Raw genomic sequence first — 27,297 nt, forward strand, 5'->3', positions numbered from 1 at the left:
AACTCTCACCATTCTACTTTGCCTACAGTCTCTCCTAAGCTCCAGCCACAATAAACTGCACAGATCTCTCAAAATTCCATTGCCCCTGCTTTACATATACTATATTTTTGGTGGCGAATATGCTCTTTTTTCTTAAGATTCTACTTTATTTTTTTTTTAAATATTTTCTTTTGAGAGAGAGAGTACATGTGCATGTGCAACCAGGGGCAGGGCAGAAGGAGAGGGAGAGAACCTCAAGCAGACTCCATGCTGAGTGTGGAGACCAATGAGGGGCTTGATCCTGAGATCATGAAGCCAGATGCTTAACCAACTGAGCTACCCAAGTGCCCCAAATGGTATTTTTTTTTTTTTTAAGATTTTATGTGAGTGAGAGAGAGAGGGAGAGCATGAGCAGGGAGGAGGGTCAGAGGAAGAGGAACAAGCAGGCTCCTCACCGAGCAGGGAGCCGGACAAGGGACTCAATCCCAGGACCTGGAGATCATGACCTGAGCCAAAGGCAGAGGCTTAACCAACTGAGCCACCCAGGTGACCCAAAATGGTATTTTTTTTTTAATATTTTATTTATTTGACAGAGACAGCCAGCAAGAGAGGGAACACAAGCAGGGGGAGTAAGAGAGGAAGAAGCAGGCTCCTAGTGGAGGGAGGAGCCTGATGTGGGGCTCGATCCCAGAATGGTGGGATCACGCCCTGAGCCGAAGGCAGACGCTTAACGACTGCGCCACTCAGGCGCCCCAAAATGGTATTTTTTTTTTAAAGATTTTTATTTGTTTTAGAGAGACAGTGCGTGGGGGAGGGGGTAGAGGAAGAGAGAGTCTTAAGCAGATGCCACGCTAAGCGTGGAGACTGATGTGGGGCTCAATCTCTTGACCCTGAGAGCATGACTGGACCTGAAACCAAGTCAGATGCTTAACCAACTGCGCCACCTAAGTGCCCCCAAATGGTATTTTATAGCCTTTATTTCCTAGAAAAGAGAGCATTAAAAGAATGTCAGGTGAACAACTAAAAAAAAAAACAGAAAAAAAGGAGGTCCCCTTAACTTTGAAACTAATCCTATTTCTCCATTATCCCATATTGCTGCAAGATGCTGAACAAAATGGTATTACTATTCCTCCAAAATCTAATGTCTAATGTATATGTATATGTAACTTTCTTCTGGTCACTTCCTACCATACACAATGGAAAGAGCACAATGAAGTGTTATGGCAAAAGGAGTTACCCAAGAACTATATTCTACCTTCCCTTTCCTGAAGACCATGAAAAAAAAAAAAACAACCTTTATTACCTGATTTCTTCTGATTCCAGGAAATATTGCTAATTTACATAGAAATAAGCATATATTACTTGTATCACTTGTTTTATAGTCTCATTTTCTATACTATGAACTCTAGGTATGTATATACTATAAGGTGATATTTGGGATAGAATATCATTTTTAGAGAACTTAATATATATTTCATTTCATTTTATTTTTTATTTATTTTTAATTAAGTAGGCTCCATGTCCAGTGTGGGGCTTGAACTCATGACCCTGAGATCAAGAGTCGCATGCCTCACCGACTGAGCCAGCCAGGCACCCCCAAATATATTTCATTTAAAAATGTCGATTAGCTTTTTAAAGCCTCTTCCTTCTCCCAGAGCTATTCATGCTTTTGTCAGACCACAGACTGGTAGAAAAACTCAGAATTGGAAAAAGCTCAACATGAGACACAGTTGTTTTTAACCTTTCCCATTACTGCCAAACCAGACTGATAGGGTATGATTCCAAACTGTGGGAAGATGATGGCGTCAGAGAACATAAAGTAAGTTGCTATATGTGATATTTAGCTAGGTGATGATGTTTCCCTTAAACTTGATGACCCAATTTCTTATTCGCTATACCTACAACAGAGTACTACTTTGCCTCCTTTCCTTTATTTGCCTTATAAATACAAAATTAATCACCTAAGTTCTTATTACAAAATCCCTGGGGTGACTGGGTGCCTCAGTCGGTTAAGCATCTACCTTCGGTTCAGGTCATGATCTCAGGGTCCTCGGACTGAGTACCACATCGGGCTCTTTGCTCAGCAGGGAGTCTGCTTCTCCGTCTCCTGCTCCTCCTGCTTGTGCTGTCAAATAAATAACTACAATCTTTAAAAAAAAGTCCCCTCAAACAACTGACTCTTCTCACCCGTTATAATTTTTTTAAGTGCTCATGTCAATCTATAAAGTTCTCTGTTGCTATTAGCGTCTGTGGACCTACATTTAAACTCAGTCCTCAGAAAAATATCAGAGAGGGGTGCCTCATGGTCTCAGTTGGTAGAGAACCTGACTCTGTCTCAGGGTTGTGAGCTCAAGGCCCACAATGGGTGTGCAGAGAACTTGAAAATAAAATCTTTAAAAAAAAATACCAGGGAAAAGATCTATGCTACAATTATAATTGACAAATTGTTTCCGTGTTGCTTTTACTAATTTTTTTAAATTGGCCTGGGGTTTTCTCTTCTCTTAGAGGATTGTTAGGATTAAACCTGTGAACTGGGATCTAATACTTGCCAAGTATTTTCTAGTTTCTGTCATTTCGAGTTGCAGATTTCTCTCCCAAAAGCCCTGACACTATAATTATACACATTTGAATCTAGATTTTGCCCCCTACTAGAAACAGAACTTGTTAGGGAGTTTGAAAAAGAAACCTGGTACAACTTGGGTCACTACCAGCTAATAGTTCATATAAAAGCATGTATGTAAAAGCATGGATAAACCTTATTACAAAGGGTGAGGAAGCCATTTCCAGACCTACACTAACATGAAATCCCTTGAAATATATCCAATGAGGATAGTAAAAAAAAAACTATGAATTAGGTACGATACAGTAGGCCTTAATTTTCAAAAATTTTTTTGTGTGAAAGGCAGTTTTTCCCATAGCACTTCTTTTGATAAGGGAAATTGTCAGTTATTTGAGGTTGCAGTGTTCTAAATGCTATCAATTCAGTTCTTCTATTTTCTGTTCATCTTATATACTACCAAATTAATCTATCTAGAACACAAGAGTGTTACTCTCCTCCAAAAAGACTTCAACACCTTTCCATTGTCAGAGAAATAAATTGAAAACAATTAACCTATATATACAGTACCACCATTTTTTGGTTGTGACCTACCTTCTAAACCTTATCTTGAATTATTTTCCTATACTCTGAGCTAACCCAGGCCAGGGTTGGCAAACTATAGCCTGCAGACTAAATCCAGCAGACTACCAATTTTTGGATGGCCTTCAAGGTAAAAATGATTTTTACATTTTCTTTCTTTCTTTTTCTTTTTTAAAGATTTTATTTATTTGAGAGAGAGAGAGAGCATGAGCAGGGAGGAGAGGGAGAAGGAGGCTCCCTTCTGAACAGGGAGCCCCGATGTAGGGCTTGATCCCAGGATCCTGGGATCATGACCTGAGCCAAAGGCAGACACTTAACCAACTGAGCCACCCAGGTGCCCCTAATTTTTTTTTTAAAGATTATTTAATTTCTTTTTTAGAGGGGGCGGGGAGCATGCCGGAGCCAGGGGAGGGACAGAAGAAGAGGCAGAGAGAATCTCAAGCAGACTCCCTGCTGAGCGTGGAGCTAAAACAGGGGTAGATCCCAGGACCCTGAGATCAGGACCTGAGCCAAAATCAAGAATCAGACACTTAACCTACTGAGCCACCCAGGTGCCCTGATTTTCACATTTTCAAAAGGTTGGTAAAGAGTATCTTGTGCCATGTGAATTTAAGAAATTTCAATTTCAGCATTCTTAGTTTTTTTTAACACAGCCACTCATGTGTTTACATATTTTCTATGGTTGATTTCATGCTACAATAGCAGTTCAGAAAGTGCAACAGAGACCTTGTAACTTATCTGTTTACAGAAAGTCGGCCAACCCCTGACCTAGATATTCTTCTCTATCTCTTCACCTATCAAGATTCCTGCTTGAAATGTACTGCTCCCACTCATTCCTGCTGTCACCTTTAGGAGGCTGTCAAAGAGGAGTTTTCAAAAAAATTAAAAACATAATTCTCCTACAAATATAAAATTAACATGAGCCAAACATTTATTTAACTCAATGATGGAACTAGTAAGATGGTAAAGCTGGCTTCAGGAGCATTTAAAGAACTAGGTATTTATAGGCATGAAAATAGAATAAGGTTGCAGGTTAAACAAAACTGGTTAGTGTTCTACAGAGCAATAAAACCGTAACTTCGGGGTTAGCTTTTTAATCACTCAGAAATTTTGAGCTCTAATCATATTATAAATAGCAAAGTCAAACATAGGTACCTTCTCCTAGAGAACAATCCTTGGGGAGGCAGGTTAAACTATGCCCCAGTATGAACTGAAAGGTCATCCCTCTACTCCTTGCTTTATTTCCATGTTTGGGATTAATTTTTCTTAACAAGGTCTGTCCTAATCCTTCCAGTCAATATCGACCTCTCCTTTTATGCTCCCATTACTTTTTGTACTTCCACTATAGCACTCTATCTTGACTTGCGTATTTTCTTTTCCCCAACAGGCAGAAGGCTCCTTAAAATCATAGTATTTGAAAGCTGGGATTTAACACCCCTTTCAAACGAAGATTTGAGCATAGTGTGCAATGTCCGTAGCTCCCAAAACCTGCCTTGCTCAGCATAGACCACTAGGTCCTTAATGTTAACACTTAGCCAATACTTTGCAACATGTCTGAGAACACAACTTTGTGTTCCAACTAGCTGTGCACTGCTGTCTTTGTCCCTTACTCTGCTGTTAAGTGGCCTTCTAGAGTAGGCAGTACTGTTTTCATTCTCTTATTACTATCCCTCACTAGAGCCCAACCAAGTCCAAGGGACAAAGCGGCAGTTCCAGAGATAATGGTTGAAAAGATGGGGAACTTCTTCCCCCAACAGATGCGTCTGGAGACACCGAGTGTCCTGGTGTCTCCATTCTCACAAACCTGGACTCTCCACTTAAGTAACCTCCCTGTCTCACCTACGGCAGTAATTATCTCGAAGCAGGGCCAAATGCCCGCTCCAAATGGCAAACGTGCCTCTTCAACCAAAGACCTCAAATTTTCTTTGCCTCTGGAGAGGGTCTCCAACCTTCAGAAAAATGGCTAGGTGCACCCAGGCCCTCGATTCTGAAGTTAGCCTTTTCCCGCAAATATCACCAGCACAGGCTTTTCACATCTTTTTGCGGGAGAATGTTTCCTTAGTGGACTGGTTTACTCCCTCAAGAGTAACCAAGCCGTTTCACTTTTCAAGCCTCCCGACTCTGCATCCCTCCGCCTCAGCCTTCCTCCTGCGGTCAACACAGCCGTTTCTCCGGGAGATCGCCCGACGCGCGTGGCCGGGCGGTTACGGGGCCAACGGCTTTCTAACGCGAGGGGGGGAACGCGGGAGGAGAGGCGGGAACGAGTCGGACCGGAGGGAGCCGACGCAGGGCGGGGCCAGCGCCGGGAAGGATCGCGAAGGAGCTGGGAGGCTCCGCCCTTTCCGTAGATATCTCTAGAAAACCGCGCAGGGGCCCGAAAACAAAGAGTGCGCACGCGCGGCGGCAGGGCCCGGGCATTTTGCTGCGTCACCAGCCGCCGCCCGGCCTCACCACCCCTCGCTCGCACGCACGCACGTTCATTCTCCGTCCTCGCGCCCCTTTTCCTACACTTTCCTCTTCTCCCCGACCGGAGGAGCCGCTCTCTCCGCGCAGTGCATTCTGGGGACCCAGGTCGAGCCCGCCGTCGCCTGAGAGAAGCGAGAAGAGGCCGCGACCGGGAAGAAAACGCCGAGTCGCCACCGGAGAAGAGTCGATTGCCCAGCAGCTGCCACCGGAGAGGCCCGCCCACCCGTGCGCCCGTCCCCCTGCCCCGTTCACGATGTGAGTGCGACACCCGGCCGAGGGAAGGTCGTCCCGGAGGGAGGCCGAGGCCGCGCAGGGGGCTGCCGGGAAGCTGCCACCACCCCTCCCCCGCTTTCGGCCCCTTCGTCTTTCTCTCCTTGGTGGCGGCGGTCGTTCTTTCTTGTGGGAGGTCCAGTATCCTTGTTCCGGTTACCGTTGGCGGGTGGAGGACATTTTTCCTCCAGATGTCCTCTTTCCCCACCTCTGAACCGTCCCTCGGCTTCCCCGCGCCGGAAATCCCACTTTCCCTCCTTCTCCAGTCCGGATCACTCTAACTCCGTAACTTAGCCTTAGGCCTTCCTTTCCTGTGAGGTTTTGGGGTTTTTTTGTTTTTTGTTTTTGTTTGTTTGTTTTTTGCCATGCGGGCGCCCCGGAGGCGCGGACCCTCTTGGATAGCCACTTGGCTTTTTGGGTGGTCTGATTCTGTCGCTCCGTGATGTGGGGGCCAGGCGCTGGGCCAAGTGCACCTGTGGTGGGTGCTCCCAGAAGGCTGGCGGGGCTCCTCGTAGAGCAGCACGCGGCCTTCCGCCCTGAGCGACAGGTACTGCTAGGCAACTGCAGGGAGGTCATACCGTCACCACAACTTCTCTCTCCGGGGTCGTGATTTCTTGGGTATGGATCTTCCCAGGCCTCCTCCTAACTCCAGTCTTTTGATGGGAGCGAAGGTTGCTGAAACTCAACCTGGTCCCTGGCCGCGAGGAGTTAGTATTGAGCAGGTAGTTCGCACGTGTCGAGTCGAAAGATACTTGGGGACGTTTTCTGTGTTCTGCATTAAACTTGAGGTGAGGTTTCATTATCCTTTTTTAATTAAGGGTAAAATAGGTTGCCTTCTTGTTGTCTTTGAGAGCTTAAATTTGTTTTCGTTGCGATGACAGTTTTTTTTTTTTAACAATTTTAGTTGATTATGGTAAAGAAAAAAAACTGATTTTTTTAAACGAATAGAAATCTTTGGCAGTCCCACTTCGAGGCCTTACATTCTTAGGAAAAGTTCTATCCTTCTAGATGTGAGAACTGCCGGTTTTACAGGTTTTTTGGTACTAGCTACTCTCCAGAAGTTACCTAGTGAGAGTAATTGAAGGGTAACAATTTTAGTTCCTGTGAAAAGTAACACTCTTTCAAAGGTTTACTTAATAAAATAATGATACTGTTGGTGAGTATATTGGGCTAGACATCTAAATGGATAAGTAATGGATACACTCCAGCTGGTTGATGATGGAGAGCAAGCCTCAAGAACGCAGTTTTGTATAAAAGGGATGTATTAGAATTTTGGAAGGATCCTCCACCCCCACCGCCGTGGTATCTAGCAAAATATTTTAATCTATGTAAAGTAGATTTCGCTTTTCCTTTGAAATCTGTTCCAAATAATGTAGCAGGATTGTCAGTCTTAAAATGCCTTTTAATACTTTGAAACTCCATGAGGAGAAAATAAATTCTCTAAGAAGCTACCAACTGTTAATAGACAAATGTAGCCAAACAAAATATCTTTTCACTGAGATATACCAAGCGTGGAATGACTTGAAATATACTTTTGGGAGGTCACATGAAATAGTTAAAAAGATAAGAGACATTCGGTAAATAGGTTAAAAACTCAGATGAAAAGCGTAATGATCAATATTCCAAAAAGCAGTCCTAAGTTACAAGAACGCTACTTTCAAAGTGTGTGTTTTGAAGAGACCAGATAAATCTCTTTAAAATAAATGTCATCTTGCAAATTATTTAGGGGATCTTCTTGAACTAATGACTTGAATAAGTTTACAAGATGAGTATTATGAATCAGTTATTTGAGTTGGAAAAAACCTTTAGTGGGTCATCCAGTCCCTGGAAGAATCTGGCAGATAAGGGTTAATTTTGTGGATGTTTGCTATTAACATTTTTTTAATTCTATTTTTTCAAATCTGTGTGTTTAATCTCTCCAGTAATTTCCCCAGTATGGGGCTCGGACTCTTAAGCCCGAGATCAAGAGTTGCATGCTCTTCCGACTGAGCCTGCAATAAAACTTATTTTAAGGTGGAGAGAGACGTTCACGTTTGGATATTTTCAGGGTTTTACAGTCTTTTTTCTCATTTGAATATTCTTTAGTAGTGGTTTTCTAGATACATTTTTTTGAACCAGGTTTTTAAAGTTTTGTCCGATAATTTACATAAAAACTCAGTCTCTCATCCCGTTTGGAGAAGGCTGGGATTTTAGGACCTCTCTTCAAATGCGGGGTGGGGGTGGGGTGCTAGTTTGTTGTTTTTGTTTTGTTTTGTTTTGTTTTACTTAGCTATTGTAGTTGGTTCTGATTCTAATTTAGACTCATTGACAATAGATACAAAGTAAAAAGTTTTGATTTTTGAAGGAAAAGTTTTCCTTTTTGTTTGTACTTTTGTTTTTACGTTTTTGTTGGGTTTTTGTTTTTTGTCATCTCTATACCCAGTGTGGGGCTTGAACTCATGATGTGGAGATCAAGGGTCCCATGCTCTTCTGACTGAGCCAGCCAGGAGCCCCTATTTTATTTAGTTTTGAGCTATTTGAAGTCATTCTTTGGGTTGTCTTGTACTTGAGTTACTAAATTCTCCAGAAATTTACTTTCTCTCTAGCATTGGTTAAAACCTTTTTTATTTTTAAGACTTTATTTATTTGACAGAGAGACAGCCAGTGAGAGAGGGAACACAAGCAGGGGGAGTGGGAGAGGAAGAAGAAGCAGGCTCCCAGCGGAGGAGCCTGATGTGGGGCTCGATCCCAGAACGCCAGGATCACTCCCTGAGCCGAAGGCAGACGCTTAACGACTGAGCCACCCAGGCACCCCAAGCATTGGTTAAAATCTTGAATACTTTGCCATCACTCAGTTTTGTAGAATTGAGTCCCCAAAATAAAATCATTGGTCTTTAGCCTCCAAAACAAATTGTAATAGTGAGCATATGGTATATGGTTAATTTCTGTAAGTTAAGGAAGAGTAACTGATGGTGGCTTTTGTTCAGTGTTGATTTCCTAACCACTGTAACCTGGCAACTGGATTTTTTTATTTTTCTCTGTGCTTAGTTAGACTTTAACTAGATAGCAGTTGAAACTGGAAGTGACAAAATCTGTTCAGTGCAGGCAGGTATATACTGTTAACTAAGATACCCATGTTTAATTGTATTTTCTGTTTCAAAATTTTCTCAGAGCTGTATCATTTTGGGGTCTTGGGTGTAGTGATTGTCACTTTTCAGGAAAAAATAGCCTTGTAACATGGACTGTTTAGAATCAGTCTAGCTCTTAAATTCTTAAGATACCAGAGTTCCTAAATTGGAAATTATTGAACCTCGTCTAGTGTATTTTGCTACAAAAATACAATGTGTATTGTAGTAAACTTTTTTTATTATCTACTGTGTAGATTGGCAGTGATAGATTTTAAATTGAGGCTGACTTCTCTGCTTCCCTAGGTCACCTTTGAACTTTTGGTTTTTCAGGAAGATGCCAATTACTTTAAACATTACCTTGAGCAGTAGTATGCCTTTCCCCATATTGTATTCCAAAGCCATAATGTGCTGTTGTGCATTTTCTGCACAGTAGTTGATCTTCACAGGTTGTCATACTGTATTTCTAAAAAGTGTTTGTCAGGGCCCTTTCCAACTCAGCATTTTAATTATCTTTGTGTACTGGAAGGATCTAAGTCACAGAGAGTTGTTCTGAAAATTTTTTGTATGTATTTAAGTTCCAGGATCTAGTTCTTCAAATACTAATTCACACAGTGCTAATTAGTATAAGAAACTGCCCTAGATAGGATTAGAACTCAGGATTTCTGACAGGTGGCTTATTTTTTCCACTTTACAAAAAGGGAGGATAGTTTTCCAGGTGATCCTTTTATTTCCAGAGAAATAATTATGTCTCTGTAGTTCTATTATCTAATCTAAACTGTTTCTGTTAAAACCTGTGCCACTTCTTGACAATATGGTAATGGAGCCTAGAGGCTCTGAAATTTGTCGGTAATGGAGGCAGTGAGACATTGACCTTGTTTGAGTCTTTCTCGTATGAAGAAAGATTACTGTATCTACTTTGGAGATGTTTTAGGATGTGTGCCAAAGGTGGCAAGTAGGAAGTTTGGAGTTGCTTGGAAGAAAGACACTAAGTTTTGGAAGAAATACTATCTTTATTTATTTATTTATTTATTTTTTAAAAGATTTTATTTATTTATTTGACAGAGAGAGACAGCCAGCGAGAGAGGGAACACAAGTAGGGGGAGTGGGAGAGGACGAAGCAGGCTCCCAGCAGAGGAGCCTGACATGGGGCTCGATCCCAGGACTCTGGGATCACGCCCTGAGCCGAAGGCAGACGCTTAACGACTGCGCCACCAGGCGCCCCAGAAATACTGTCTTTAAGAATAGCTTTCACTTTTATGTTTTAGAGTAGGAATTACCAAATAAAGGAACTAACACAGAGGTTCACAAACATTGGTTTGCCCCTTTTTGTCTTAGTAGGTTTTTGTTTGTTTGTTTGTTTGTTTGTTTGTTTTTGGTGGTGGTGGTGACCAAAAGGAGTAACATAGCAGTTCTGTTTATTATGTAGTTGGGTCCAAAAACATAATTCGTCCAAACAGCCTTGTAGTCTTTGAAAAGTTAATACACAAAAGTTGAAAGAAAAATGTCATTTGTTTTATAACCACAGTTACTAATGGAATGTGTATGCCCTTTGGGGACTGTAACTTCTTATACCTTAAATTCAGATTGGATACTTCTCTCTCAGTTTCTGTTCCCCGCTGATTTTTTTATGCCCCTCCCCCCTTTTTTAAATCATAGCAACCACCAAAAATCTATCTTTGCAAAAATGAAGGTTAGTGGAGAGGGATGTAGTACAGTATACTTTGAAATTGAACCACCTGCTGTCTTTTTTGTTTTTTTGTTTTTTGGTTAAGATTTTATTTGAGAGAGAGCATGAGAGAGCACAGGCAGGAGGGAGGAGGAGAGGGAGAAGCCAACTCCCTGCAGACTCCCTGCTCAGGGAGGACTCAATCCCAGGACCCTGGGATCATGATCTGAGCCAAAGGCAGATGCTTAACCAGCTGAGCTACCCAGGCACCCACCACCTGGTGTCTTGACTGAGGTTGAGTATCACTAAATTTTTCTCAAATTTAAAATACTTTAGAGTAACCCTGTGAGTTTCTAATGGTGCCCTGATGCACCTTGGCACATAATTTGGAAGCCACTGGACTGGCATGTGTATTCCGATCACCTTTCCAGAAGTACAACTGACCTACAGATGATCTGAAAGTATGGGAAGCATATCTTGGGATTTGTTTGAGGAAAGAATATATGTATAAGAGACTGGTTTTCAGGGGCGCCTGGGTGGCACAGCGGTTAAGTGTCTGCCTTCGGCTCAGGGCGTGATCCCGGCGTTGTGGGATCGAGCCCCACATCGGGCTCCTCCACTATGAGACTGCTTCTTCCTCTCCCAGTCCCCCTGCTTGTGTTCCCTCTCTCACTGGCTGTCTCTATCTCTGTCGAATAAATAAATAAAATCTTTAAAAAAAAAGAGAGAGTGGTTTTCGACGTTTGTAGACAGAGCTTTTGATGAAGGAAAAACTGCTTAGTCTATGAACCTAGAACTACTTTTTCCCTTTTTATATCAGAATTTCATGTTTCTGTATCATTCCTCACTTAGCGCAAACTAAAAAGGATTTACCTGTGTCTTGATTCCCTTTTGCAAATGATAGACTATTTGACAAACTTAATTTTAAGAAATCAGTAATTCTGAATTTTAAAATCTCTTACTGCTGACTTTTTCTTGGTTTTAATGAGTTTTCTTCTATAATCCTTCTTCATGTGTAAAGATACTCTGAGATATATAAAAGATTAGTGAATCTGGTCTTTAAGAACCTTCCTACTAAATAGACATAGGTTTATTTCTGAATGTAGAAGATATTTACTTCATTATTAAGCTTTAGTAAAAAGCTAGTCTCCTGATTTCTATTGTTTCATCTTAGAATTCAAAGTGATCCTTTAATTTAGACAAATAATCATACTCTATTAAGAATAAACTTACAAGGAAACTGTCATTAATTAAGTACAGTTGACCCTTGAATAACACTGATTTGAACTGCGTAGGTCCATTTAGGTAGATTTTATCCAATAAATACAGTACTGTAAATGTATTTTTTCTTTTTTTTAAAGATTTTATTTATTTGAGAGAGAGCTAACGAGCACAAGCAGGTGGGAGGGGAAGGGCAGAGGGAGTGCAATAAGCAGACTCCCCACTGAGCAGGGAGCCCAATGCCGGGCTCGATCCCAGGACCCTGGGATCATGACCTGAGCTGAAGGTGGACAACCGAGCCACCCAGGCGCCCCTTCTTTTTGTTGTTGTTGTTGTGGGTTGTTGGGGGGGGGGTTGGGTTTTTTTTTGTTTATTTGTTTGAAGTAGGCTTCATATCCAGCGTGGATCCCAAAGTGGGGCTTGAACTCAGAATCCTGAGATCAAGACCTGAGCTAAAATCAAGAGTCTGATGTTTAGGGGCGCCTGGGTGGCTCAGTCAGTTAAATGTCTGCTTTCTGCTCAGGTCATGATCCCAGGGTCCTGGGATCAAGCCCCACATCAGGCTCCCTGCTCCGCGGGGAGTCTGCTTCTCCCTATTCCTCTGCTCCTGCTCTCTCTCTCTCAAATAAATACATAAAAATTTTTAAATTTTATTTATTTGTTTGACAGAGAGACACAGCCAGCCAACGAGAGCGGGAACACAAGCAGGGGGCGGGCGGAGGAAGAAGCAGGCTCCCAGGGGAGCAGGAGCTCGATGTGGGGCTTGATCCCAGGACTCTGGGACCACGCCCTGAGCCGAAGGCAGACGCTTAATGACTGAGCTACCCAGACACCCTGTTCTTAGGACTTTATTAACGTTGTCTTTTCTTTAGTTTTATTGTAAGAATACAATGTATGACATATTTAATATACAAAGTATGTGTTGGTCTACTGTTTACATTGTCAGTGAGGCTCTGGTCGACAGTAGGCTGTTAAACAGTAGGCTGTTAAACAGGTTTTAGGGGAGTCATGTTATGCTTGGATTTTCAACTTTGTAGGGGGTTGGCCCCCACAACTCACATGTTCAAAGCTCAGCTGTACTGATAAGCAGAGAATGTTATCTTTTTTCTTTTTTGAGAATGTTATCTTATGATGTATTATCTATTTACACATTAAGAAAGATAAACTGTAGTTAGTAATGGACCTGATCCCTTTACCCCCATATTTCTTAGAAGATTTTTGGACTAGGGGCGCCTGGGTGGCACAGCGGTTAAGCATCTGCCTTCGGCTCAGGGCGTGATCCCGGCGTTGTGGGATCGAGCCCCACATCAGGCTCCTCCGCTATGAGCCTGCTTCTTCCTCTCCCACTCCCCCTGCTTGTGTTCCCTCTCTCCCTGGCTGTCTCTATCTCTGTCAAATAAATAAATAAAATCTTTAAAAAAAAAAAAAGATTTTTGGACTAAATCTCATCTAACTTGAATGTAAGTTTTGTTTGTTTCGTTGACTGCTCTATCCCCAGAACAAAAAACAAGCCCGTGTTTAATAAATATTTGTTTATTGAGTAACATTTAAACTCTCAGTGTTGTATTTTAGCTGCTAGGCTTGACTCTGCGAGGTGCTTGATAGTAAGGGTTGGGCCTAAGAAGGGTTTTTTACTATTAGTCCTGTATTCTGCCGTATCACATTTCAGCCAAATACGACTATGTCTCCTGTAGAAAGTAGATCAGTGGTCAGTAGTTGAAAGATAAAGTTGATGAAAGCCATCTATAAATTAAGTATCTGATTTTATATTTCGTTAATTGAGGTTTTGCTGTATTTTGGGAAATCTGGAAAAGAAATACTGCCAAATCCGTATATACCCTCCAAGTACATTTGACTTGTTTGTGAGTCCTTTATTTTCGGAATAGTTTGTTGGTTACGTTTTGGATAGAGTAACTGATTCTCGGTCCCGGGATCCTGGGGTCATGACCTGAGCTGAAGGCAGATGCTTAACTGACTGAGTCATCCAGGTGCCCTGATAGAAACTTTTTAATAAGGAAATCAGTCTCGTTGGACCACAAATGTGATAGCAAGATACTAAAGATTTCTTAGGGAAATACAGCAAAATGATGTGGAATTTTATGTAATTCTGTAGGATTGGCACGTGTGTGTGTTTGTGTGTGTGTGTGTGTGTGTGTGTGTGTGTGTGTGTGTGTGTATCTCCCATGAGATTGCTCTAAATCATCTATTTCAGGGAGCCGAATTTGAATTATTGTGGTATTAACTATGTAGGCCTCTCACTTCAGTAGTAAGTTTTTTGTTTCACTAAGTTCTGATGTATGTTTCATATTTGCTATGTGTGATAGTCTGGAGCACCTGCTCATAAAAATTCCTGGACATTGGAAATTCTGAGAGAAAAAGAAAATAAAGAAGTTGGAGTGTTGACCATAGTGTTGGTTGTAGAGACAAGTCATATGATGTGGAATTCTATGTGGAACATTTTCCACCCCTGAAGATTTCCAAAGCTCTAAAGGAATGATAGCTGCCATTAATGTGCGTGCATGTGTGTGTGTGTGTGTGTGTGTTTACCCAGTTACAGAATAAACCAAATTCTTTTCCATTGTCTCCAGGGATCTCTGTGACCTACCTCTAACATGGTTTTCAACTTTCAGCTTTATGAACTTACCCCAAGTTATGTATGTCTGTTCTTCCAGTTCACAAAGGCTTGAGGTGTTTTCATTGTCATATAACTCAGTATGCCTTGCACATAGTAAACTATAAAAAGAATTGCAGTATTTGAGAATTTTCCTTAGCAATTTTTTTTCCATTTAGCTTTGCTGGTGGTCTAGACTGTTTGAACTGCTCTAACAAAATATCACAGACTGGGTAGTTTATAAACAGCGGAAATTTATTGCTTTACCATTCTGGAGGCTGGAAGTCCCAAGATCAAGGCACCAGCAGGGTCATCTTCTGGTGCTGGAACCCACTTCCTGGCTCATAGCTACTTGCTGTGCCCTCACAGCAGGGAAAAGGAGGTGGGGATCTAAATGGGGCCTCTTTTGTAAGGCACTAATCTCATTCATGAGGGCTCTACCCTTGTGACCTAAGCATCTCCCAAATGTCTTACCTTCTATTATTATCAAACTGGGCATTAGGATTTCAACATACACATTTTAGGAGGATGCATTCAGACCATTGCACCGGTGCATCTCCTCCCCCTTCCCCTACCTCTCCTCCCCTCTCTTTTTTTTCTTTTCTTTTCTTTTTTTTTAAGATTTTTATTTATTCGACAGAGCACAAGCAGGGGGAGCGGCAGGGAGAGGGAGAAGCAGGGAGCCCAATGCAGGGCTTGATCTCAGGACCCTGGGATCGTGACCTGAGCCAGAGGCAGACGCTTAAGCAGCTGAGCCGCATACATCCATTTTTTGAAGTGAAGAGTGTTTGTCATTTTCTACAAATTTGAATTAAAACTCACCAGATTCTAGCATATTAAAAATGGTATTTGGAAGCAAATAATGGTTCCCACTCTGTCTTTTTAAGACAAACTAAGAAGTTTTAGTCAGAACCATAGAGAATTTTAGGATCTGCAAAATTTAGTTGCTCGAACTGACCTGGCCCTAATGTTGAGCTTGTAAGCTCTTGTCAGAAGAGCACGGAATGTCCCACTGGGGGGGGGTGGTGGTTCAGTTTTGTTTTGTTTTGTTTTAAATAATGGATTATTGACATAGCATATGCAGAGGTAAAAGAAAAGTTTTTTTTGTTTTTGGGGGTTTTTTTTTTTAAAGATTTTATTTATTTATTTGACAGAGAGAGAAACAGAGAGAGAGGGAACACAAGCAGGGGGAGTGGGAGAGGAAGAAGCAGGCTCCCAGTGGAGGAGCCTGATGTGGGGCTCAATCCCATAACGCCAGGATCACGCCCTGAGCCAAAGACAGATGCTTAACGACTGAGCCACCCAGGCACCCCAAGAAAAGTTTTCATTTACATCTATAGTTATTTACTATTAATGTGAACTGACTGACCTGCGCAGTGGTTATGAATTTTGCCAATGTTAGTATAAGGCTAGAGATAAATCCAGTGTAATTTAGGAGCTAGAGTTAAAGCTAAATCAGCTCCTCTTTTGGTTAATAGAAAAAGAAATGTCGTGATCCTCATAGAAGACAAGTGGGATTTCACAAACAATTGAGTTCTCTTCCAGTTGAGTGAATATATGAGTTTGTTACTGGTTTAGGGTTAAGTATAGGGTCATCTTTTATATATATTTTGATGGTTTAGATCAGGATTACCTAATAAACATATTAAGTTTTGTAAGCCACAGATATCTCTGTCCCACATGCTTGTTTTTAGAACTCTTTAAAAATATAAAAACCATTTTGGCTCCTGCACCAACCCCTGCTTTGGATCATTTAATTTTGTTATTTGGAAAATGGTTGTATTTGTTTGCTAGAGCTGCCATAACAAAGTACCAGAGATGGGGTGACTTAAACAGTAGAAATTTACTTTCTCACAATTCTGGAGGGTGTTAGCCTGAGATCAGGGTGTCAGCAGGATTGGTTTCTTCTGAGGCCTTTCTCCTTGGCTTGTAGATGAATCTCTTCTGTGTCTTCACAGGTCTTTTGTAAGGACACCAGTCATGTTGGATTATGGCCCACCCTAAGACTTCATTTTAAAGATCCTCTCTCCAAATACATTCTTATTCTGAAGTCTGGAGGGTTTAGGATTTCAATATATGAATTTGTGGAGGATAAAATTCAGCCCATAACAATCTGACTCTAGATAACTTAACGTGAATTTGAGGAAAGGAAAAAGATTCTCTGGTTCCACTGTTCTCAATATGAACAAATTGAAGAGCTAATATGCTAGTTGGTTTGTTATATAGCTTTTGTAATAACCATGTCACCATTAGTGTGCTCCTTTACTATTAGTATAGGCTCTTAGTATGCAATTTTTACAATGTAAACATAACCTTGAAGATTGTTAAATTTGGCTACAAAAGCATTTACCAGAGTTTATTGAAATACCATTTGTAAAATGTATTGGGAGTAGATAGAATCTTTTCATTAACCAAGTATAACACAATTTCAAAATTAGACTGGGTTACACCAAAGGAAGAAAGTATTCCCTGCCAGAATTACTTAATAACACTTTTTAAAAAGTACAGTGAACATAATTCCCCATCTACCTGTCATCTAGATTCAGTGCTTAGCAGGCCTTTGCCATGTTGCTTTATCTACCCCCTTTTTCCTTTTCTGAAGTCTTTTATTTTTATTTATTTATTTAAAATAGTTCACCTATTTTGGGGGCGGGAGGGGGGGAAGTGCTTACCAGCAGGGGAAAGGATAGAGGGAGAAACAGACTCCCTGCTGAGTGCAGAGCCTGATGTGGGGCTCAGTCCCAGGACTCCCAAGATCATGCCCTGGGCAGAAGTCAGACACAACTGACCGAGCCACCCAGGTGCCCCTGCTGAAGCCATTCATTCATTCATTCATTCATTCATTTACCTCAAAAGATTTTTTTAATTTATTTGAGAGAGAGTGTGTGGTGGGGGGGGGACAGAGGGAGATGAAGAAGCACAGGGAGCCAGAGGTGGGGCTCCATCCTAGGGCCCAGAGATCATGACCTGAGCTGAAGGCAGAGGCTTAACCAACTGAGCCAGGCAGGCACCCCCCCCGCCCCCCGAAATCGTTATTTATTTATTTACTTACTTTAAAGATTTTGTTTATTTGACAAAGAGTGGGAGAGCACAAGCAGGGGAGCAGCATAGAGAGAAGTAGATTCCCCACCCAGCAGGGAGCCTGGTTCGGGGCTCAACCCCAGGACCCTGAGATCATGACCTGAGCCAGAGGCAGACACTTAACCGACTGAACCACCCAGGTGCCCCTCCCCTAAGGTCTTTTAAAGCAAACCCCATATACTTAAGTTTTCATCTTGAATGGACATTTTTTCTTTTTTCTTTTTTTTTTTTTTTTTTTTTGTTAAAGATTTTATATATTTGACGGAGCTGGAGGGAGGGGCAGAGGGAGAAGCAGGATCCCTGAAGAGCAGGGAGCCCAGTGTGGGACTCAATCCCAGAACCCTGGGACCATGACCTGAGCCAACTGAGCCACCCAGGTGCCCTGACATTTTTTTTTTTTTCATAAAAACAATTCCTTTCATGCCAAACAAAATTAACAGTGATTTTCATATTGTCTAATAACCCTGTCCATATTCAGATCGTCACAGTTTCAGTAATCTCTTTTCTATGTTTAGGTTGGAATAGAGATACAGCCTAGGTTCACCAATTGCACATGTTTAGTAACCCTTAGATTTCTTCCTTTTTTAAAGATTTATTTATTTGAGAAAGAGTGGGCATCGGGATGGGAGTTGGAGAGAGAACCTTAAGTAGACTCCTCACTGAGTGTGGAGCCCAACTCGTGGCTGGATCTCAGGACCCTGAGATCATGACCTCAGCTGAAGCCAAGAGACGGATGCTTAACCAACTGTGCCACCCAGGCACCTCCCTTAAGGTTTCATTTCATCCAGAGCAGTCCCTCCTCTTTATAGCCTTGATTTAATAGTGTTCTGGATTTCTAACTTCTTCATGGTGTCCTTTAAGTGGTTTCTTTTTCTTACATTCTTGTAGATTGGCATTAAGTTTACTGTGGAGTATATCATCTTGCATCAAATTGTGAGGCTTATGTCTGGTTGTCCCACTTTTCTAAGATGGATAGTAAGTTCTATATCAGATGGTCATCTAGTCATTTTTAATGGTTTTATCCATTGTTGATCACTGCCAAATCAGTTTAAGGGTTGCAAAATAGTGACACACCTCCATATCCCCCATTTTATTCCACTCTAAAGCTGAAATTCTGTACAGAAGTTTCTTTCATGAACTGGTTCTATTCAGTTACCATGAATGAAGGTTCATAAAGGAAAGAAGGAAAAATGCCTAATTCTTTAATCTACTAATTTATAGAGAATTGGAGCTATAGCATCTTCTGGTGGTCTAGAATTGTCATTGGCCAATGTGGGGAGACACTGTTGCCTGTGGTTTTCACTGACCTCATGGTTTTTAATAGCTTCATTTGCACAGGATGTCCCAACTTCATCTGTGTTTCCCACCTCAGGACTGAGGTCAGCCATTTCTTTGTAGGAAACCTTGTTCCTTTAGTTGGAAATAGTATTCTGGCACAATGGTCTTCATTGTTCAGATGGTTATTACGAGCACTTTTTAAACATAGGACTATAGTTTGAAAATCTGTGAACCTAAAACTGTTTAAAATTTTAATTATTTATTAAGTTAGCAAATATTTTCAGTTAAAGAGCAACATGTTACCACATTGAGAACACCATTTTGGTAAGAAAATGAGCTAAAAATAACGTGTGACCTATTGTGACCTATTCATAAAACTCCTAACTTGTTTGTTAACCATATTAACATACTGACATTAGAAGTGATTCCTTAGTCCAGCAGAAGTTTGGTTAGACTTTTCTTCAGAGGCATGTAAAATTCTGTTTTTTGTTTTGTTTTGTTTTGTTTTTTACATTTTATTTATTTATATGACAGAGATAGAGACAGCCAGCGAGAGAGGGAACACAAGCAGGGGGAGTGGGAGAGGAAGAAGCAGGCTCATAGCGGAGGAGCCTGATGTGGAGCTCGATCCCATAACGCGGGGATCACGCCCTGAGCCGAAGGCAGATGCTTAACTGCTGTGCCACCCAGGCGCCCCTGTTTTTTTTTTTGTTTTGTTTTGTTTTTTAATCTGTTGATAGATGCCTAAATAAATAGCTTTTGCCCTTGCTGATTTGCTGGTATTTAGACTTTGAAAATTGTCATCCATAATTGTTAACCTACTTCGGATCTGATATCAATATCCCAGAGTGGAATATGACTAGTCAGGTTTAACTCTTGTGTAAAAATGCTGATGAGCAATTGGCTACAACTTTTTATTTATGGGAGGGACTTTAAGCTGCTACTCTTTAGGGTTGGGAATTTCAGAGCTTGAAACAATTCCTTGCATCTGAGTTTGTTTATGAGTAGTGATGGGACATAACAATAATTAAGTTTTTAATTTCTAGGTTTACAGAACAGTTAAAAAATAGAAAAATTCCTGTATAGCCAATAATTTCAATTTTTACATTATCAGAGCAGAACATGCTTATTTTTAGAAAATAAGTGAACCCATTGAGAATGATGTGGTTCTGCTTCCTTTCCTGCATTGTCTTTCTGGTTCATTCTTTAGAAGCAAATCCTGTTGGGGTGTGTATGTGTGAATTCTAGGAATTTTTTTTGTTTTTTAAGATTTTATTTATTTATTTGACAGAGAGACAGCAGAGCCTGATGTGGGGCTTGATCCCAGAACACTGGGATCGCGCCCTGAGCCAAAGACAGACACTTAAGGCAGACACTTAACGACTGAGCCACCCAGGTGCCCCTGAAGTCTAGGAATTTTTATGCAAATGAGGATATTTGTCTAAGGATTACAAAGAACAATTTTAATTTTTTTAAAAAATTTTCTTTTCTTAAAGATTGTATTTTTAAGTAATTTCTACACCCAGCGTGGGACTCAAACCTACAACTCCAAGATCAAGAAGTGCATGCTCTACCAACTGAGTCAGCCAGGCACCCCACAAAGAACAATTTAAAAGAAACAGGGCACCTGGGTGGCTCAGTTGGTTAAGCGTCCAACACTTGATCTCAGCCAGGTCTTGATCTCAAATAAAAAAAAAAAAAAGGAAAGTATTTACCTATACAGTCTTTATCAACTGTATTTGACTACATTTGCTTCTGGCAGTTTTTTTAACCATGTTCTCAAACATAATTTTAATGGATGGGTAGAGCTCTAGGCAGCTGACACCATGAAGAAGACAGGTATATTGCAGGAGACAGGAGCAGAAGAATAAAGAAGAAGCAAATGGTCCAGGCTCTTTCTAGTATTGTATTTATCAGATACATGTGTAGATAGAGTAGAAGATGAGGCTGTAAAAAAGCTTAATTCTTTAATGTCATTATTTAGAATCATAAAAGTTTGTTAGGAAAATTGGTCAAAAAAATGGTTGCTTGAGGGGTGCCTGGGTGGCTCAGTCGTTAAGGGTCTGCCTTCGGCTCAGGGCGTGATCCCAGAGTTCTGGATCTAGCCCCACATCAGGCTTCTCTACTGGGAGCCTGCTTCTTCGTCTCCCACTCCCCCTGCTTGTGTTTCCTCTCTCGCTGGCTGTCTCTCTCTGTCAAATAAATAAATAAAATCTTAAAAAAAAAAAAAAAAGGTTGCTTGATATAGTCAAAAATAAGCTACAGACAAGAACTTTTTAAAAAACACCATCAGTTCTACCATCATCTCCCTTACCCTTCTCCTAGTTCCTAGTATTGTAAGTAGAAATGTTTAATACTGCATTTCAACGGACAGTGGATTAGTTCTGTATGATTTCTTAATTCTATGAAGTTGACATTTAGGAGCAAGGCTCTAAGGGAGTGGCACACAAATTTTGACAGGGCTTCCCAGTGGTTAACCCTATTGAGCATTTTTTTTTTTTTTTAAGATTTATTTATTTATTTATGTGACAGAGAGACAGCCAGCGAGAGAGGGAACACAGCAGGGGAGTGGGAGAGGAAGAAGCAGGGAGGAGCCCGATGTGGGACTCGATCCCGGAACGCCGGGATCACGCCTTGAGCCGAAGGCAGACGCTTAACGACTGCGCTACCCAGGCGCCCTGAACATTTTTTTTTTAATTCTTCCCTATTGTGAAATCAGTATCACTATGTTTTAACTTGGAATGCAGCTGTTCAGAGTAAAAATGTATTTGAAATTATAATAAACTGCCTCAAGGGGCGCCTGCATGGCTCAGTCGGTTAAGCATCTGATTCTTGATCTCAGCTTAGGTCTTGATCTTAGGGTTGTGAGTTCAAGCCCCACATTGGAGCCTGCTTAAATAATAATAGTAATACTGGTGCTGCTGCTGCTGCTGATAATTGCCTCAAAATAATCACTGAGTGGGAATATACTATATGCCAGACTTTGGGGGTTATGTAAATATTCAGTTAATGAATTGCAGCTTAACTTTGTCTAATTTTATCTCTTTGTAGGCAGCCTGCTTCTGCAAAGTGGTACGATCGAAGGGACTATGTCTTCATTGAATTTTGTGTCGAAGACAGTAAAGATGTTAATGTAAATTTTGAAAAATCCAAACTTACGTTCAGGTAAATTACCGTTTTACATCATTGGGTAAAAAGCTTATATTAGACAACTAACTTTGACTTGCTTGTTTTGTGTTTTCACTGAAGGTATTACTAATCTTTATCTCTCTGAAGAGGCTCATTTATTTATTTATTTTTTTTTTACACAGTTGTCTTGGAGGAAGTGATAATTTTAAACATTTAAATGAAATTGATCTTTTTCACTGTATTGATCCAAATGTAAGTAGTCTTGATGCTTTAATTCCAGTTTAAATCTGAGGAAATGGACATACATCAAGTAATCTTTTTAGCAGTAAGCAGTAATTGTTTTTCTTAACAGTTCAGAGGCTAACTGGGCATATTTATATTTTTGCAATATTTCCCTCTTAGAACTACTTCTCTGCATACTCTTTTTGTTCTTGCTGTCACTGTTTGACTTAGGGCAGTATTCTTGAGGCTTGTCTTGATCTAACTTTGTAGAATCTTTAAATTATTCTATGATTATATTTAGTTAATTTTTTAAGGTTTTATTTTATTCACCTTGTGCAGGGACGTAAAAGTTTTTTGCAATTTGGATAGCTAATGAAATTTTTAGTGCTCTAGGGGATGTTTCTTTGAGTTTAGAGAAAATGTAGGGAAAGAAATTACAAAGGAGAGCTGAGGAATGCCAGGCTACTTTCTATTCTGTAGTGATATTGGAGAGAGAAATGGTGTGATAGTCCTTTTGTTTTTGTTTTTAGGATTCCAAGCATAAAAGAACGGACAGATCAATTTTATGTTGTTTACGAAAAGGCGAATCTGGCCAGTCATGGCCAAGGTTAACAAAAGAAAGGGCAAAGGTATGTTCCTTTTCTTTTTTAGGAGGGAAAGTTTTGCATTTTTATTTAATTAATAAAAGACATGTTTGTTTGGCATGAAGATTACAATGTTTCTGTTTCATAGTTAAGTGTTATTAAAGTCTTGTGTTCTATGTTTTTTCCTTCTTTGGGTTTTATTTTAAAACCAAAGGTGGTCAGAATAAAGTCAGTCACTAGTTGATGCAGAATCTTTTGCTGAATTCAAGAGGCAGATTTTTCTTAGAAGGCTTTGTAAGGTTCACATAGAAGCTTATTTTGGTGCTACAAAAAAGTCGATTGTATCTGAGAATAGTTCCTACCAATGAATTTTGTTTTGTTATTATTGTCGTCGTTGTATGTATGTATGTATGTATTAATTAAAAGTAGTCTTCTCCATGCCCAGTGTGGGGCTTGAACTCAGAACCGTGAGAGCCAAAATCAAGAGTCAGAGGCTTAACTGACTGAGCCACTCAGGTGCTCCTGTTTTTGTTTTTGTGGGTGGTGGTGGTGGTTGTTTTAAACTATGATTTTTAACAACTGTGAAAGAAGCTTCGTGAAACTGTGTTGACTGTTACTACATTTAACTTCATTCTGATTTTTCTAGTCTATTTATTTTTTTTTGCATGTTAATTCCATGCCTCACTAGTATGAACCCCCCAGTTCCAGAAATACAGTTTTAAGGTACATACCTGTAAGTTTAAGTTGACCTAATCATAGGGTGATGTTTGTATTGATCTATAGCTTAATTGGCTTAGTGTGGACTTCAATAATTGGAAAGACTGGGAAGATGATTCAGATGAAGACATGTCTAATTTTGATCGTTTCTCTGAGGTAAGTTCTTACAGATGCATTTTGCCACCTCTCAGTGTATTTTTATGTGAATTTAATTTGATTTTAAAGCACTTAGTGGTATTTAAGACCTGAATTATTTTACTTTGAAGGTCATTCTGCAGCAAAACAAAGTAAGATCTTAACAGTGGTCATTTAATCCTGAAATTTAATATTCTTTTATAATTTTTTAAAAAATTAGTGGTAATTCTAAAGTTGATGTATACAGACAAAAATAAACTGTATTATCAGTGTAATATAGCTAGTTTGTGGGGGTGTTTGTTTTATGACTGGTTCTTATTCTAGCATTGAAATTAATTTTTTTAGGAGCATGTATAAGTTTGCATTTTAGAGCCATGTAATATGAATATAAACCTTTAAACACAAAAATGGTAGTGAGATGTGCATGATGAGTGGTGTGTAAGGGTGTTTTAGTTTGCAAAATCAAGGAAAGGATTTAAGTAAGCCTGTTTTTCCAAGATACCAAATACATATTGCCATAACCAAAGGGGAAAAAATCATTGATCTCCCTTTAGGTAAAATAAACCTTATGAAATAAATGTATAGCAGTAAAGCTGATTAGAAAAAGAATATTAGGTTGTCTCACATGGTTCTGGCACCTTGATTTCAAATTAAAGGGAAAGGGAAGATAAGATTCTCTTCAACTGTACTATTCCTACTCCTTACCTGTAGTAATTGGTCCCACCGTTTTACCCAGCTGTGCATGACACAGCTTAACACTGTTCTCTCTTAACTGTCTCTGTCCAGTATAGCATTAACAGCTATCTTTTGTTCTATTTTTTGTTTTACCTCCTTAATAGCTCTTTAATGTATTCAGTTCATTCTGTCTTCTCTTGCCATTGTATCCTCAATAGCTAGCATTGTGCTTGGCACATTTGAGCATTTTCCCTGCTCAGGAAACTTAACCAAAGTGTTCAACAGTGCTGTAGGGAAACTTTTTTTTTTCTTTTTTTTTTAAGATTTTATTTATTTGTCAGCGAGAGAGAGCACAAGCAGGGGAGTGGTAGGCGAGGGAGAAGCAGATAGACGGAGAGGCAGGCTCCTCGCTGAGCAAAGAGCCCAATGTGGGACTCGATCCCAGGACCCTGGGATAATGATCTGAGTCGAAGGCAGCCGCTTAACCAACTGAGCCACCCAGGCATCCCATGTAGGGAGACTCCTTACTAGTTATTCATATTATTTAACACTACTTTGCCCAGAACTTTTCTACTGAGCAATTTTATGGTTAGGTGTCTTTTAAAGGCCCCTTCTAACTCTAAAGTGCAGGTAAACATTGATTTTGGAAGTTTTAAATTTTTATTTATAAAGTTATATATGGTTATATGACTATTTTAAGTTTAAAAAAATTACAGAAAAGCTGTAGCTTGGGGAGATAAGTCCCTCCCCATCTGTTAATAATTTAGTTTGGTTATTTGTACATTTTTAAGTAATGTACTGCTTGCGTCATGATCAGGATAAAGATAGGAAATTAGTACTTCATGTAAGTATGTTCTGTTGTTAGTCCCAATGTATTGTGAGTCTACAAGAGCATTTACATATATAAAGGTATTGTTCTCCATAGTATGTACCTTTTATTTCAAGAATTACGTTTATTTTCTCTTTTTAACATGTTATTGCTCTTTAGTCTTTGATTTAGTATTCAGGCCTTTTATACAGCCTAATCATCCTGAAGTTCTTTATTTTAAATCATTTATTGGTTCCTCACAATATTTAAAACTATAATGAGAATGCCATAATACACATGCCACTTAGCTTAAGATACAAAGCTTTACAACTATAAATGAATCCCATTCTTTTCCTTAGGCACCAGAGGTAAGCACTATTTAGGATTTCGGTGTTTAATTTCTACATCCTACATAAATATCTTGCTGGATAAGTTTTAATATTAATAACTTCACTTTTCTTCAATGAGAACTTAGTCTTCCTACAAGTTGTCAGGGTTTTATGTAATTACCTATATAATCTACCTTTTCCAGAAAGGAAGGTACTTAACATTTGTTTTGCTTTTTTTATTGGTGGAAATCTTTTGACAGACTTAAGGTTTATTCTGGAGCTTGCAACCTAATAACTAGGGCTTAATTTAACATCATTTTTAAAACTAATTTTTACACTTCAAATAGATGATGAACAACATGGGTGGTGATGAGGATGTAGATTTACCAGAAGTAGATGGAGCAGATGATGTAAGTCTATAAATTCTTTTCTCTGTTTACTTAAATAGTAAGAAACAATGTATTTATAGCTTGTTTTATATAGATTCAGGATTGCTTTTTTTGCCACTTGTTGGTCTTTTTTTTCTCCTCTAAGAAATAACAGGGAAAAGCAGTTTTTGAAATGTGCTCATTTTTGAAGGATAGCTATCTACTAGGGAACAGGTGTCCCATGGGCCATTCTTAAAGGGACCAGATTTCAGGAGAATCACTACATAGAGACATCATATGCCTTACTCAAGTAAGAGTTTAGGGATTATTTTGACTAAGTTAAACAGGTTTTGCAGCAGGAATGGTCAGAAACCATAGAGTAAATAGATGGACGTTGTGAATTTATAAGAAGGGTAAACCGGATCACTTTTCTCAACATTACCTCCCGCTGGCATCCTGCTAACATCTTCAAGAAAGTTGTTCAATATGGTTTGAAAAGTACTTAAGACAATTCAGCAGCTAGGATTGGAATTCATTGTCTTCTGTCAGTCAGTGGTTTTTGCAGTAAGCCGTTTTCCTCTTCCGTTGAATGCCAAGAGAGAAGAGAAACCATTTTATACAGAGTTTCAATCTGGTTGATAGGAAGGGATTTAAAGGATGAGCACCAGTCAGAAGGCACACACCTTACAGGGAGGTAGATCCTCAGCTGTATGTCTGTTCATCTTAAGTAAACTTGTTCTGAAGTCCAGTGATTTAAATTCATAAGCTTGATATAACCACATATCTTTGCTACTGTAATAATAAAGTACAGTGCTTCAGCTTTTTAAGACAACTGTTCAGTTAGCAGAGTAATGTTTTTTAGTGTATGTGCTGCCGAAGCAAGCACAGCAGAGTAATGTTTGATCAACTTGGTAACTTTTAAAATTCTTCCTTCTGCAGGATTCACAAGACAGTGACGATGAAAGTAAGTATCTTTGTAAAAAGGATGTTTACCCAGTGATATTTCACATCAAAGACCACAAACCCTCAAAATAGAGATGTTAACTTCTTTACAATTTTTGGAAGAAAAATTATTTCTTCACGGTCTTATCAGATAGCCAAAGCAGAAATTTGAATGATTCGGTATTTACATTAAAAAAGACATTTTTTTAAATAAAACTTTGAAGTTGATAGATTGTTCCCTTGTACTTCATACTAATCTTTTAAAAATCTTTCAGAAATGCCAGACCTGGAGTAAAGAATGTTGTCATCACCGGATTTTGAGAAAGAAAAGTAACTTCTCTGCAAGATTTCATAATTGAGAGAATTCCTGAGTTGATAGCTCTAAAGGCAGATGCTGTATTTGCCTCCTTTAACCCATTTTTCAACCTGTTTGTTTTTTTAAAGGCTTCACTAAGGGTTGATATGTACCATTGTATGGGGCAATTTTAAGTCAGCTAAGGCAATAACCTTATGCATGAACTTTTCCCAGACTTCCATGCTGTTGAGGTCCTAGGCAATTGATAAAGCAGT

The 27,297-nt window shown here is 39.8% G+C and overlaps 1 protein-coding gene across 1 annotated transcript; it reads left to right on the top strand.

The window, feature by feature from the left end:
• Positions 1–5,077: 5,077 nt before the first annotated feature.
• On the top strand, positions 5,078–27,164 carry PTGES3 (prostaglandin E synthase 3). The gene is made up of 9 exons (XM_087868566.1): positions 5,078–5,372; positions 5,467–5,839; positions 21,870–21,983; positions 22,130–22,199; positions 22,700–22,798; positions 23,537–23,626; positions 25,765–25,827; positions 26,725–26,749; positions 27,003–27,164. Exons 1-9 carry the CDS (start codon positions 5,078–5,080, stop codon positions 27,020–27,022), a joined length of 1,149 nt encoding a protein of 382 aa, XP_087724692.1. The 3' UTR covers positions 27,023–27,164.
• The last annotated feature ends 133 nt before the right edge of the window (positions 27,165–27,297 follow it).

Source organism: Ursus americanus, chromosome 17 (genome assembly GCF_024610735.1).
Source record: "Ursus americanus isolate L20-20 chromosome 17, mUrsAme1.1.p, whole genome shotgun sequence".
Taxonomy (NCBI): domain Eukaryota; kingdom Metazoa; phylum Chordata; class Mammalia; order Carnivora; family Ursidae; genus Ursus; species Ursus americanus.